Here is a 13,466-nt window from a genome sequence, read left to right on the forward strand (position 1 = left end):
AAAATACAAATACTTTAAAACTGCTTTACAGTCAAAATGACCATAAACATTAGTTATGTCATGACTGAATATGCCATGAGCAAGCCCATTTGATCTTCCCCAACCATTACATACACCAACTTGATAAAATTTCAAACTATTCCATTTTAAAGAAAAACACATCATTATTTAACAATTTTAAAAAGAGAAATTGATGCCATTACCATATTTACATTTTTAACATGTTAAACTCCATGAAGGCAAGTTCTGTGAGTATACATTATCATATTTTATCATAGTCAATGCTGTATAACCCAATGTGTTTCCATTTGGATTTTTTTTGGCAAATCAATCACAGCGCAATAAAATATTCAAATGTGATTAACTAAACCTCTGATGTCTTCGGTCTTATGTGGCCTGAGCCCTATTTACATTAGTCATGTAATATAAATCAATATTCTCTAGATGACGGTGAATTATAAACTATAGTTCTATGATAAAGTATCTACAAATAATTATGACAGACTCAACACCATAGCCTTCTCTAGAGCTGCTTTTTTAATGTTTTTTTTTAATGGTCACTGAAGGAAATTAAGAGGATGTTTTCCAACTCACCATAAACACTGATCATTAATTAAAAATAAATGGAAACTGTTTTAGAAAATGAGAAGAAAAAAAGCTTATTTGGCAATGTGCTCTTATATACTAGCACCTTTGAGCCTTAAAAAATCCAACAGCATTTACAACTCCTGCTGTATCTATTTTAGTTATGTGAATGCTCATCTGCCTAAAAGCAGATGATCAAATGAACAGAAGAGCAGGATAAAATACATATTTAGTAGGCACTTATGAACTGAATGGAAATTAAGTTTGAATAGGGCCCATTAAACACTTCATTAAAGGAATTTTGTTGCAAAAGAGTTAAACATTATTACTGGCACCACCAATAATACCATGATGTTGTTAATGATTTGATTATATGCGGAGTGCAGTTTGTTTTCAAACTACAAAATGTTAAAATCAGGGTGCCCAAACTGCTGAAAGATAATAGACTTAAGAGTGTATGCTGGTAAATAACATTCTAACAATAAGGACTTGGTAAGTTGGACCATAACCAAACTAAGCTCATTAGAGCATGTAGCTTGTTACTTTTAGGAAGAATTGTGATTCTCTCCATTATTTAACACATTAACAGAAGACTGTAAATGTACTTAACTCTTTAGTTTTCAAAGTGAAAACTTCCATTACGTTTATTTTCAAAACAAATACAATGCCTGAAAAATCTCCTAAATCCCTTTTTGAAAAGACTGTCATCATCCATATCCTACAACACAATACAGTTTCTGTATTCTTGGTTGAATGTGTTTTTGGTTGGAAGGATGAAGAAGTGGGGGTGGGAATATACCCAAAACTTATTTACAAGTTGAAACTTAAAAATCCACTGAAATGGAGTAAGAATGAGTAGAACATTTAATCAGGTCACAGGGCCTAAATTTAAGTTCCACTGAAGAACCCACTTTGCATGAGAAATATACAAACTGGGGGGTAAACAATCATTTATAGTGCCTATACCATGTAAATGAACTACATTATATATAAAGCACTATATAACCAAACTTGGAGGTTAAGTAGCTTTTAGCAAACTTAAACTGGATAGAAATGGAATTCAGTAGCAAACAAAACTCTCAGAGAGATACATCACCCACCTAAATTTGACATAGCATCACTTCACTTTTTGAATTTTGGCAATAAAATTAATCTCCTTAGCTTTACTCATTTAAATGGCATACATTTATATATAACTCTCAAGATCACTCTAATAAACACTACCTAAAATAATACATATAAGCCCCAAAAGATGAATGACCTGAAAGTATTATTGCATATTATGCATTTACTAAATATAATTTTTATACACCTATTATACATTTCCAATTTTTCCTTGGTTATCATTCCAACATATACAGATAGAAACCATGCTGGCATCACTATACAGCCAAATGTGGCAATGGATAGGCCAGAACATACAGGACATGACATTTCAAAACTCCTAATCCAGTTCTTAAGTCAAATTCAGTGATTTTTACTTTTTTATTTCTAAAGTTAATTTACTATGGTTAGGGTAACCAGTTGACTATCAAATCCAAGTGAATAAAAATTCAGTCAAGTAATATTTAAGGCTCATGTAATCAAATTTATTTTTCATGTTTTAATTTTGGTCAGCTTTTATAATATTTATAAAATACACTGTTGGTCTCAAAAAGTTTTATAAACTAATTAGTTCAACAACTAAGACTCAGATAATTGTTATCTGACAAAGTGGCATTTTATTTCTGGCCACATAATGTGTATCCTATCATCATTTTCTACTGTTAATACCAATAAAATGGAATTGTTATATAGTAAGAAATATGGAAACTAAATACTCCCTCCCCACCCTCCAAAAAAGAACAATGTATCACTTTAACTTTGTTAGGAGTCACAAAAATTTTTATTTTGGAAAAATATTTCCTTCAATGTTTGATAATGAATTTTATTTAAATGAATAATTTACTTTTCTGTGCAGACCAATTAAAAAGTATGCCTCTTTCCTTTCATAAGCAAACTAATTCTGCATGGCAGATAAGAAATTAATCCTTTACTTTCTTCTACCTTAAAAATTATTATGAAATTTTCCTCATTATGAACTAGTTATTTCTGTATGGATTGTTATCATGCTGCTGTTAAAAAAAAAAAATAAGGATAAGGACACATGGGAAACAAATCATAAACTATAATACTAGTTTATAATGCAATATATTAAACATTGTTTAAATATTAAACAGCAAAATACTCCTATATTAAATAAATAAGACTTGAATTTGTTATGTGGAACTACAGGCCAATACCATCAATAAGGGGGTCAGTCTAGTGCAAAGGGTGGCCACCAAGAGGAAAAGTAAAAGCAGGAAAGAAAGAACGAAAGAAGGAAAGCAGGGAGAAGGAAAGAAGGGAGAGAAGGAGGGATGGAAGGGAGGGAGGGAGGGAAGGCGGGAGATGAGGAAATACGACATTTAATACTGGCATTGTTTTCAACAACAAATTAAATCAGTGATTCTCAATCCTTTCTGAACATGAAATTACCTAAACAACTTTTTAAAGATACTGATGATCAGGTCTCAGCACAAATTAAATCAGAATCAGGAATCAGGCAATAAATATTTAAAAGGTCCCCCAAGTGATTCTAACGTGCAGTCAAGGTTGAACAATTAACTGACTGAAACCTACAAGTTTCTTAATGTTACCTGACTCAGAAAAGTGTCCTATGAATAAAGAAATGGAAGTTTTCTTTTACCAATGGGACAAGCAAGGGTGTCTCCAGTTAACAGTAACTTATGGTAAGTCAAGGTCATTAATGTATACCTCATTTCCATTAAACATCTATGTGTACCTCTTCATTCCCTGTATTTCTGTATTTCAAACTCCAAGACCTAGTCAAAGTACTTTTTGTAATAAATCAGTCACACTGAAAAGTTCATTAATTCATGCATATAAATATTTACTGAACGCCTATTATGTGCAAGGCACAGTGATAGGTGCTGCTGTAGGACTTGGGAGTCATGAGATAACGAATAATGACTGGCTGAAAAAAAATTGTTTTGGAATTAATGACTATTACACTAATTACATGGACCTAAATGAGGGACTGAACTGCTGAAAAAAGAAAAAGAAAATTAAGTACATACTAAGGGTTTGATTTTAAAATACATACAGCATAGCATATTTGTACTTTTCCTAATGTTCCTTTACAGTATTTCCAGAAGCCTTTGAATATACATAAGGCAAATTCAAGATAGAAAAATAAACCCTGTTTAAAGTAGATGTTCCCAATTTTAACCACACTCTGTATCAAGTAAATTTCATATATGACATAAGTATAAATACTAAAAATTTTTATAGAAAGGTAGTTCTCGTCCACTTGTAGTAGTCTTAACAAGTAATCTTACATTAAAATAGTACAGATTCTAGTCTTTGACGATTTCATCATGGAGAAAGTTTATACAGTACATTAATTCATTTTGAAAACAGTTTATATGATGAGAAAGTCTAAAGTGAACAAATTTGAGTTCTTTTGTTTTCAAGAAGAGAGGTGCACAGAAAGGAAGGGGGTAGAATCTGTTCAAACCTTATAAATATCCTATAATCTAATAATTTAAAATGCTGACTGCTTTTCTTAAGAACATAGTGAATTCCACATGAATAAATACTTTTTTCTATCCACTATTGGTATGGACTTCTGTGATTACTTTAAAAATAAATAAGTGCTTCTCATTCTTATGATAGCATTAAATTTCAAAATGAAGCTAGGTAATGTCAGCATAACATAAGAAGGAGCTAAATGTTTACTAAAAAAATGTTCATTTAAGAGAGATCACTGGGGAAAAAAAATGGAGAAAAAAAATGACACAAGATGAACAATCAGCAACAATCCTAATGGCGAAAACTCTTTAGGGGAGTAGAGGCTCCAGTTGCTTTTAAGTAATAAAAGGTGAAATCAAGACTCAAGGAAAATGCTCATTCATTGTACCTTGGATGCAACACTCTAGAGAAGTAGTAAAATATTTTACTAAGTTAAAATATAGGTTTTATATTTTATACGATATTGAATACGCACATAAAAATACCAGTGTTTTTATCTTGTTTCTGTTCAGACACTTAATTAAGCAAATGTGTTCTTTGGTGTCTGGGAGAGTTATCAATATTTAGGGATAATGGAAGATAAGAACTCCAAGATCAACATGCCTAGAAACAGAAGACTCAAAACCTATACCATACATACAAAGTAAGATTCAAAGGTGAACTTATGAGAAAGATAAGAAAGTTAAAGTTACATTGTAGTAGGACTAATACATTTCTTTCCCCCAAACATACTCTGGCTCCCAAAACAAAAAGTACTACAGCCTATCATGTTTTTAATCTGTCTTCTGAGATTTTTCAAGTGGAAAGATAGCACAGATAGAAATATATCATTCTAAGTTTTAAAATCACCAAAGTCAGTGAGAAAGAAGAATGTACATTCATTCAATGTATTCATTGTAAGTAAAGAAGTCTTGAAAAGGCCGAACAGTTCAACCAAAGCTGAAGAATTGTTCTTGATTTTTCATTATTCTTTTTTAAATAAAGAATAAGTATAGGTATAGTATACATACAGGTTGACATTCTGATTCATTCAAAATAGTCACATCCCTTTGCTAGTTTTGGAAGTTCCAGAGACTAAAATTTGATTCCATTCATAGCATACTATTTTCAATAAAAGGAATTATAGAGCAATGAAAAATCAGAAGATGGCTTAGAGAGCCTTATAACCTCTAAATATACACACATTTATAACCTGCATTTATTTTCTAAAGAAACAAATTTTAAGTAATGCTAATTTAACCAATGGAGAAAAAACTTCTATCAAAATATACAATTTCCGTTACAGACTAGAAGGCTAATATTAAAAAAATAGTTGTAAGCCAAAAAGTTTGCTTATATGGATGACAAGCATCATCCCTTTGAAGCATAAAGCATCAAATAAGGTCTTATAAAAGATGGATCTGTGACCTTCTTCATTTGTAAGTTCTTGATAAATTCATAAAGCTTGAGTCTCAGTCTTTAGGTCAAGGTATATCCATGCTTCTTAATCCAGATCTCCAGAAAAAGGGAAACCAAGTAAAATTCAGAATCTCAAGTGGGATTTATGCTTTACCATGTACCTGGAAAATAATATTATAATAGGTTATAATGATTATAGGAATTTTAGAATTTTCAGAAATGTAAAAATAAGTTGACTTTTTTTTTTTAAACTTAAAATTCAAAAGTGAACAGGATGCTTTGTTTTCTAAAAAACTGGAAGCCTGATACTATACTTTGGGAATACAGAATAAGAACTTCTGAAGCCAGAAGAAACATTCCTCTTATTAAATTCTATAGTCAGAGCTTCTGGCTAGAATAATAAATGTTTTTTTTTAATATATTATCAATTATAATCACTGGGTTACCTCAGTAACCTCTGACTTTAGAAAACCCTTAATATTCAGCAAGAGACTTACACCAAGAAAGTGACAGATTTTAAAGAGCACCACGAGAATAAATTCAATGGTACTGTGATCATAAGGCTGTTCTTAAATTTTCCAATTACAAAACTGATGTTACTGTAAAAGGACTTTAAGAATTCTGTTTATAACAGTAATTAAAATAAATTCAAAACCTGAATTCCTTTCACAGGCTACCCTTAACTCAAATCCAGTCAGAGACCTTTTGATGCTGGCAAAAAAACAAAACAAACAAACAAACAAACAACAAAAAACCCTGCAGGGAATCATATAAATCCAAGCCCCTGGGATAGATAGAACACAAGGTTCAAAAAGGTCACACAGTTCATTACAGCCAGATCATAAAATCAGGACTAAAATCTAGGTCTTCTGACTCAGAGTTTACTGTTCTAACAAGCTTATAAGCCCTTTCTCCATCTATTTCTAAAATCAGTACAACAAAGATATTTATTAATATCTACTAGAGATCAGCATCATACAATGTTCAAAAAAGGAAACTGGGGGATATGTATACAATTTTAAAGAGCTTAAAATCTAACTGAGGAGAAAGGAAAATTACTATAATAAAGCAGAAGTACATGAATTTTAGGATCAGAATTACCTATCCAATGTTTCCCAGAACCGTAAGAAAACTGGTCTATCCAAATGACGTTTGTGATAGCTGAGTTCTAATACTGTTACATCCCATTTCTGAACGTTTGGATCTAGACGAACTTCATCATATTTGAGATGGAAGGCTTTAACTGTATGGGGGGAAATAATATTTTTAATTCAAACTGCGATCAAAATTATAAAAAATATTTTATAAAAGAATAAAACACCCCAATATAGACATTAAGAAAAAAACTTTTTTCAAAAGAAAACAAAAACTTTAAAAAAAAAAAACAATCTTTCTTCAACCAGATGAAGCTACATTATAACCAAAGAGACTTTTGAAATAGATTCTACTAAGTACTGTGGTATCCTCAAAAACATTCAACAAATACCTACCAAGGATTGGGTCACTGGGACTGAAATGAGGAATAATGCATATTATGAGGCTAATAAAATGCATATGGTCTTGTGAAGGATAATAACAAGAAAAAAACTATTCAAATACAGTATGATAAAGTTAGGAGTGTACCACAGAAACATAAAAGAGTATCTTACCCAGACCATGGAGTTCAGAAAGTCTTGCGTAGGTAATGATATCTAACGTAAGACCTAAAGGCTGAGTAAGAATTAAGCAAACACAGAAAATGACTTTTGTTTAGCATCAACATGCTCAAAGAGAAAACAGTTTCATCTAGGAACTAAAGAAATTTAATGGAACTGCATCATACAAAGTAATGTAAAGAATGAGCAAAAGGTAAGACCCCAGATTCAGAACAATAATGGCCTTGTAGGCCATATTAAAGAGTTTGGATTTTCATCTAAGAGATATGGAGAATCACTGCAAAGTGTTTAGCAGCGACTATTGATACAATTTAACAATCTAGAGAAGAAAGAGATTTGCTCAACTAGGGAGAAGGTACGTGCCTGGCAAGAGAAAGATTCAAGAAATAATTAGGGAGTGAGAACGAATGGGACTTGGTAAGAAATGATGAAAAGGGAAAAAGAAAAATTTGGAAAGTTACCTAGAAGGAGATAATTAAATGATATAAAAAGCAAGTCTAGCAAAGATCAAGAAGAGGATTTCAGGCATAAGAACAGTGGTAAAGGGCTCTGAAATGAAAGCAAGCTTGGCACACACCCTATAAACAAGAATAACTTCTTCTGTAGACAATGTCCTATACTGTAAAATTTGGCTATGGTAAAAAAAAATCTGAATTTGTTCCAAATGTGATAGTAAACCACTAGAAAGTGATTAAAGCAAGAAGTAAACCACTAGAAAGTGATTAAAGCAAGAAGATGAAATTATCTGATTTTCGTTGTTAACAGTTAATTCTAGTGTCGGGTGAATAAAAGACTCTAGCGGGCAAATCCTCCCAGCTGGTGTATCCTACAAAAGGTTAACAAATGGACCATAAAATACTGACTTTGAATCTCTCTCCCTGATCATCCGGTTGAATCTTACTTTTGTATCTGCAATCAGTTTACCATCAGTGAAGCTTCTGTTTTACAGGTACACACGTAAGAGTTAGCTTTTCTTTCCATTAATTTTTTTTTTTTTTTGTATATAAGATATGATTGTTACCATCATCATCATCTAGTATTAGGGGTCTCTAAAGAGAAAAATGATTGACTTCGTTCATTTTTTTGATAGCTACGTTATGGACTGTTTATTCCACATTGCTTGCTAGCCTACTGGCTTTGGATGTTAACAATGAATCGAAGTGTAATTCTTGATGCAAATCCAAAATGAATCATTTGTGCTCACAAACAGAAACACTTAAACATTACTTCTAAACTATTTGCTTTTCCAATTAAAGGTCCCCTCACCAAACACATCATTCATTTTGAGTTTAATTCAATTTAATGAATTAAACTGATTCATTAAAGGGGCTACACATTATAGCTTCAAAAAACCCATTTTCAAAATATTTATATGTGTAAAAATTTTTTAATTTAGAAAATTTTTAAATTAAATGAAGTCAACAGTTTCAATACTTCCTATTTTCCTTACTACATGTTTCACTTTTCTAATTTTCTCAGTATGATTTGTTTTAACTCATTCTCTCTCTCTCTCTCTCTTTTTTTTTTTTGAGAGAGAGAGAGAAGGAGAGAGAAGGGAGGCACAGAACCTGATGCAGGGCTCGATCTCACGAACTGTAAGATCATGACCTGAGCTAGAGATGAAGAGTTGGACAGTTAACTGACCAAGCCACCCAAGCGCCCCTACCTTAAATCATTCTTAAAAATATATTTTTAAAAATGATTTATCTAAATCTATAAAAGCATACAGTACTCCACTCCCTACTTTCAATAGATTTAGTTTATACAGTATTTATTCCACCAGAATAGATAACTTTTAAAATTAATGGTGAAACATTAGAGTCTAAAAAGTCTAAGTCACAAATAAGAAAGCATAAGGCTTCTCTCATTATACAAAAATTTTATTGGCATGAAGCTGTGAAGGCAAGCAAACTTACACCAAGACATTATACAAAACATCTTTCTGATTCAGAAAAAGACTTTTAGTTTACAAATCTCAGCAAAAAATAGAACAAATGAAGTTCTTTTATAAGAAAGCCAGTCTTCTAACTGGTAGCACAATGAGTACTGAAGCAAAGTATTTCACACAATTCAGAATTGTTCATTTTTTACAAACTGCATGAATCTTGTCAACATTACTTTACAGGAACAAAGAAACAAAAGAAATAGACAAAATGCTCTTGAATAATATTTAGTAGGTACAAAGATGGCACATCAGATGACAAAGGGGCAACATAATCTAGAAGATTAATGAAAACTTTTTCTCAATGATAACCAGCAAAAATTTGAAGAAATCATCATTTAAAAATCTTGATCAACAAATATATGTAGCTACCTCAAACATAAAAATATTTTTAAAAAGCTATATGCAGTTGTAAGCTCAAACTTCTTGTAACGTTTAAAAGATTTTATTTGCCCATTTTATACAAGTCAATACTTAATATCTTCTGAAAAATTTTGGATTTTACTATTATGCAATATGAAGAAAAATAGTACAAGCTTTTACCATGGCCCATATAGATGCTCCTGTTAAAACCCTCAGTTTTCCGCTATGCTATATAGATGTTACCATTTTCTAAGTGTGTTATGGGGCAAAGGGTGAAAACCTAGAAAAGGCAAGAGTAAAAACAAGGAGATCAACTAAAAGCTAAGAGATAATAATACTCCTAAGTTTCTAGCTTAGGCAAATTACTAAAGAAAACTAAATGAGGAAAAGAAACAGTTTGGGAATGAGGGAGAGAACAAGACGATTCCATATGGAACAAGCGGAGTCTGACATACCAACAGGACCTCACAGAGGAGTTATCTGGTAATTACTGAGATATACAGGCCCAGAATATAAGCTAGAAACCTTAGAATAAGGGGAGGGATATAGATGATAATTGAAAGCTATCAGATCTCCTTGAGAGAGTATCTATACTTAAAGGAAAAGAGAAACAAAATATTAACAGGTAGTTGAAAGCCAGAGGGAAAGTAGCTAGAGTCTGAAAAAAGAGTAATAAGCCTTGGAAAAGAAGGTTTTAAGTCTGATAAGGAGGTCAAAGGAATCTAATATCTGGGTCACTGGTAAGTTTGGTGAGAACAGTTTAGTGGAGAACAAGAAAGCTGAACAGAGGACTGAGAACTGAATAGAAAATGAGTTAGTAGAGACATTTCTTTCAAAATTTCATAAAAGGAAAAAGAAAAGGAGCTTTGAAGTCAGGAGAAAGGGTTTTATTTTATCAGGAGAAAGGGTTTTATTTTAAGAGGGAAGAGGCAAGAGTACTTTCATTTTCTTTTTATTTGAGAGAGAGAGAGAGAGAGAGAGAGAGAGAGAGAGAGAGAGAGCGCGCGCGCACACACACACTCACACGGGTGGGGGTGAGGGAGAAAGAGAATATATTCCAAGCAGGTTCCACGTGCAGTGTGGAGCCTAACATAGGGCTTGATTCCACAACCCTGGGATCATGACCTGACCCAAAATCAAGAGTCGGATTTACTTTCACTGTAAATACTGACAGAAAGGATTCAGTAAAGAAGGAAGATTAAAAAGAATAATTCATGGAAGAAAATCGTAACTTTGTTAAAAAAAAAAAAAGACTCAAGTTATCTAAATTTCAGAAGACTACCAATACGAACGAAACTACTACAACATCATTATATTCTAAATGAAATTTAGACAGCATTTACAAAGGCATAATCATTCTTTTTATTAAAACACTATTCAACAGGCAAGCAAGTAGGTAAAATGTTCGTGTTCATGGATACTTTACTTTCATTAAAATCCCCATTCTCTATCTTTAGCTTTCTATTTATCAACTCTGTAGCTTCAGAAATAACATAAAAAGCTATCATAATATTAGTAATATTAGAATAATTAATTAAAATGAATGAAGGCAGAACAGAATAAATGAGTAAATCTTTCAAGCTTGGGTAGTTTCTATCTTGGAAGAATGGTGATACCACTAACAAAAACTGAGGCTGCTTTAAAAGAGGCTGGATTTTACAGTAGCACACTCTACGTTCATAATAACTGAAGCTGTTACTTCTAATAAACATACTTGTTTCATTAGAATGGCTTTTTAAAAACAATTTTACTGTGGTTACTAACTTAATTGGGTACTTGAATTAAATAATAATTGGAGTATCTCTACCAGCAAAAAAAATAGACCAGATTAATCTACATTTGGTATATACTGATATATTAATATACCAAAAGATAGAAGCCACATGAAATCCATTTAACAGGTATCTATTGAATGCTTCCTTTATGCCACGCCCTCTTCTGTGCTGACAATACAAGAGCAAACAAGGCAGAAAAGGCTCCTCCCACTAAGCAACTTGCCATTATAACCAGGAAGACGGAAAATAAAGATATAAAAACAAGATAATACCAAACAGCAGCAAGTACTATCATGAAAATAAAAGGGCTTAATGAGTAACTGGGAGAAGGTAATGGCTTTCCAGGATGGCCAGAGAAGGATTCTCTAAAGGAGAGAATATTTGAATTTAGAGTTGAATGAAAAGAAAAAGTCAATCATGCTACAATCATTCAAGACAGTGGAAACAGCTGGTAAAAATCATATGGCACTTCAAATTACAGCTATACACTACTGTTAGCAAAAGTCAACCCATTTTAAAACTAGTCATCAGTTTTAATAAAAATATATGGACGTGCAAAAATATTAATGCTTTTGAAGTTTAAGGCCTAAAGTAATTCTATTTAACTCAGGGGATAATTCACTTTTAGATAGAAGTACACAAAAAATAATAATGTCCAAAAAAAAAAAAAAAAGTAGTTCACAGGTGCTTAAAAATTAAAATATATTAATAGGAACCCTTTGATACACACATCGTATATGCACAGCCACAGATGGCTTTCTCTTCCATAAAGCAAGAGCATTTCTATATTGGTAAATGTAGGAATATTTAAAGTAAAAGTAAAAATAAAGAGAATCTTACTTTTAGCAAATATGTCAACTGGTGATCCATCAGGCAAAAGCCATGGCCAGCCTTTGAACTGCCATGCAGGACCCTGCACAAAAACTGCTACAACCCGATCCCTATAAATAGAAACGGGGGAGGATTAGAATAGAGAGACAGTATCTCATAGATGAACTTTGGTTACTGTAAATCCTTAAGAAAAGGACTCAATGATTCATGTGATATAGTCTCCTGTCAACACATCTGTGAGGCAAACAAAGTCCATTACCACAACTCTTCATTACGTTACCATTAAAATACATTAATGATTGCTATACGTCTCATGCACTGCACCTGGGTCTTTTAAACATAATTACATACACAATCCTTATATGCAATCTTTTTAACCTTTTAATTTGCCCTTCTCCTAGACTAACAGGCCCACTCTTTCAATGCAATAGGGAACACTGGTGGATGTATTAATTGAAAAAGTAGGTTTTAAAAGGAAATCATTTAATTCAAGTAGATCTTAAATATTTTACATTAATTAAAAACATTATAAATAACTCACCAATCATTTTATGAAGCCCCAAGGCCTTATTTTTGAGTTCTTCTGAGTATTTGGAAAGTAATTTGAGTATAAAACCATCAGACTTCTTAAAATTTTTTCCAATTGTTTTACAACTGTTTCACTCACCCTAATTTTTTTTTAATTTTTTAATTTTTTTTATTTTTGTAGGAGAAAGAGACAGAGTGTGAGCAGGGGAGGAGCAGAGAGAAAGGGAGACACAGAGTCCGAAGCAGGATCCAGGCTCTGAGCTGTCAGCACAGAGCCTGACACGGGGCTCAAACTCACAAACCGTGAGATCATGACCTGAGCCGTAGTCGGATGCTCAACCGACTGAGCCACCCAGGCGCCCAGTCTATAAGCATTTTTCTAAAAATGCAAGTTTTTCTAAAACCTTGTTTTTCTAACTGTTAGACTTTATTTTTCTGAAAAGAACAAATCTTTTTCTAGGCCCTCGTATTTCATTAGTTCACAAAATATTTAATTAAATTGAGGAATTATAATAAGTGTAACAGTCATAAACAGCTTATGCTAGAACTAAAGAGGTGGAAACAAAACCATAATAAACAGTAACAGTTAACATTAATAAGACTTATTATGAACATTCACTATGTGCCAGTGCTGTTCTAAGCACCTTACACAGTACCTATGTTAATACACTGAATCTTCCAAAAAATCCAATGAGGTGAGTGCTATTATTACCCTATTTTACAGATGAGGAAACAGAAGGGCATGGACAGTCCATTTGCAGAAGAGAAATGAAAGGAAGAAGAGGAGGAGTGAGAAGAAGAAAGGGAGGGAATGGC

At 32.4% G+C, this 13,466-nt stretch overlaps 1 protein-coding gene across 2 annotated transcripts in view; it reads right to left on the bottom strand.

Annotated features, from left to right (window-relative positions):
- Nucleotides 1-199: 199 nt before the first annotated feature.
- The window catches only part of CDC73 (cell division cycle 73), a 131,829-nt gene continuing 118,562 nt past the window's right edge, over nt 200-13,466 (bottom strand). Inside the window, exons 15-17 of one of the 2 annotated variants that reach the window (XM_040453593.1) lie at nt 12,132-12,232; nt 6,658-6,799; nt 200-5,717 (exon numbers count right to left, since the gene is read on the bottom strand). In XM_040453593.1, the coding sequence (XP_040309527.1) occupies nt 5,681-5,717; nt 6,658-6,799; nt 12,132-12,232 (280 nt within the window). In that variant the 3' untranslated portion in view covers nt 200-5,680. Of the gene's footprint in view, nt 5,718-6,657; nt 6,800-7,056; nt 7,267-12,131; nt 12,233-13,466 lie in introns of those variants that run through there. The other variant, XM_040453594.1, reaches the window with a different exon arrangement.

This window comes from Herpailurus yagouaroundi, unplaced genomic scaffold (assembly GCF_014898765.1).
Source record: "Herpailurus yagouaroundi ecotype Mexico unplaced genomic scaffold, PumYag 209, whole genome shotgun sequence".
In the NCBI taxonomy this organism is placed as follows: domain Eukaryota; kingdom Metazoa; phylum Chordata; class Mammalia; order Carnivora; family Felidae; genus Herpailurus; species Herpailurus yagouaroundi.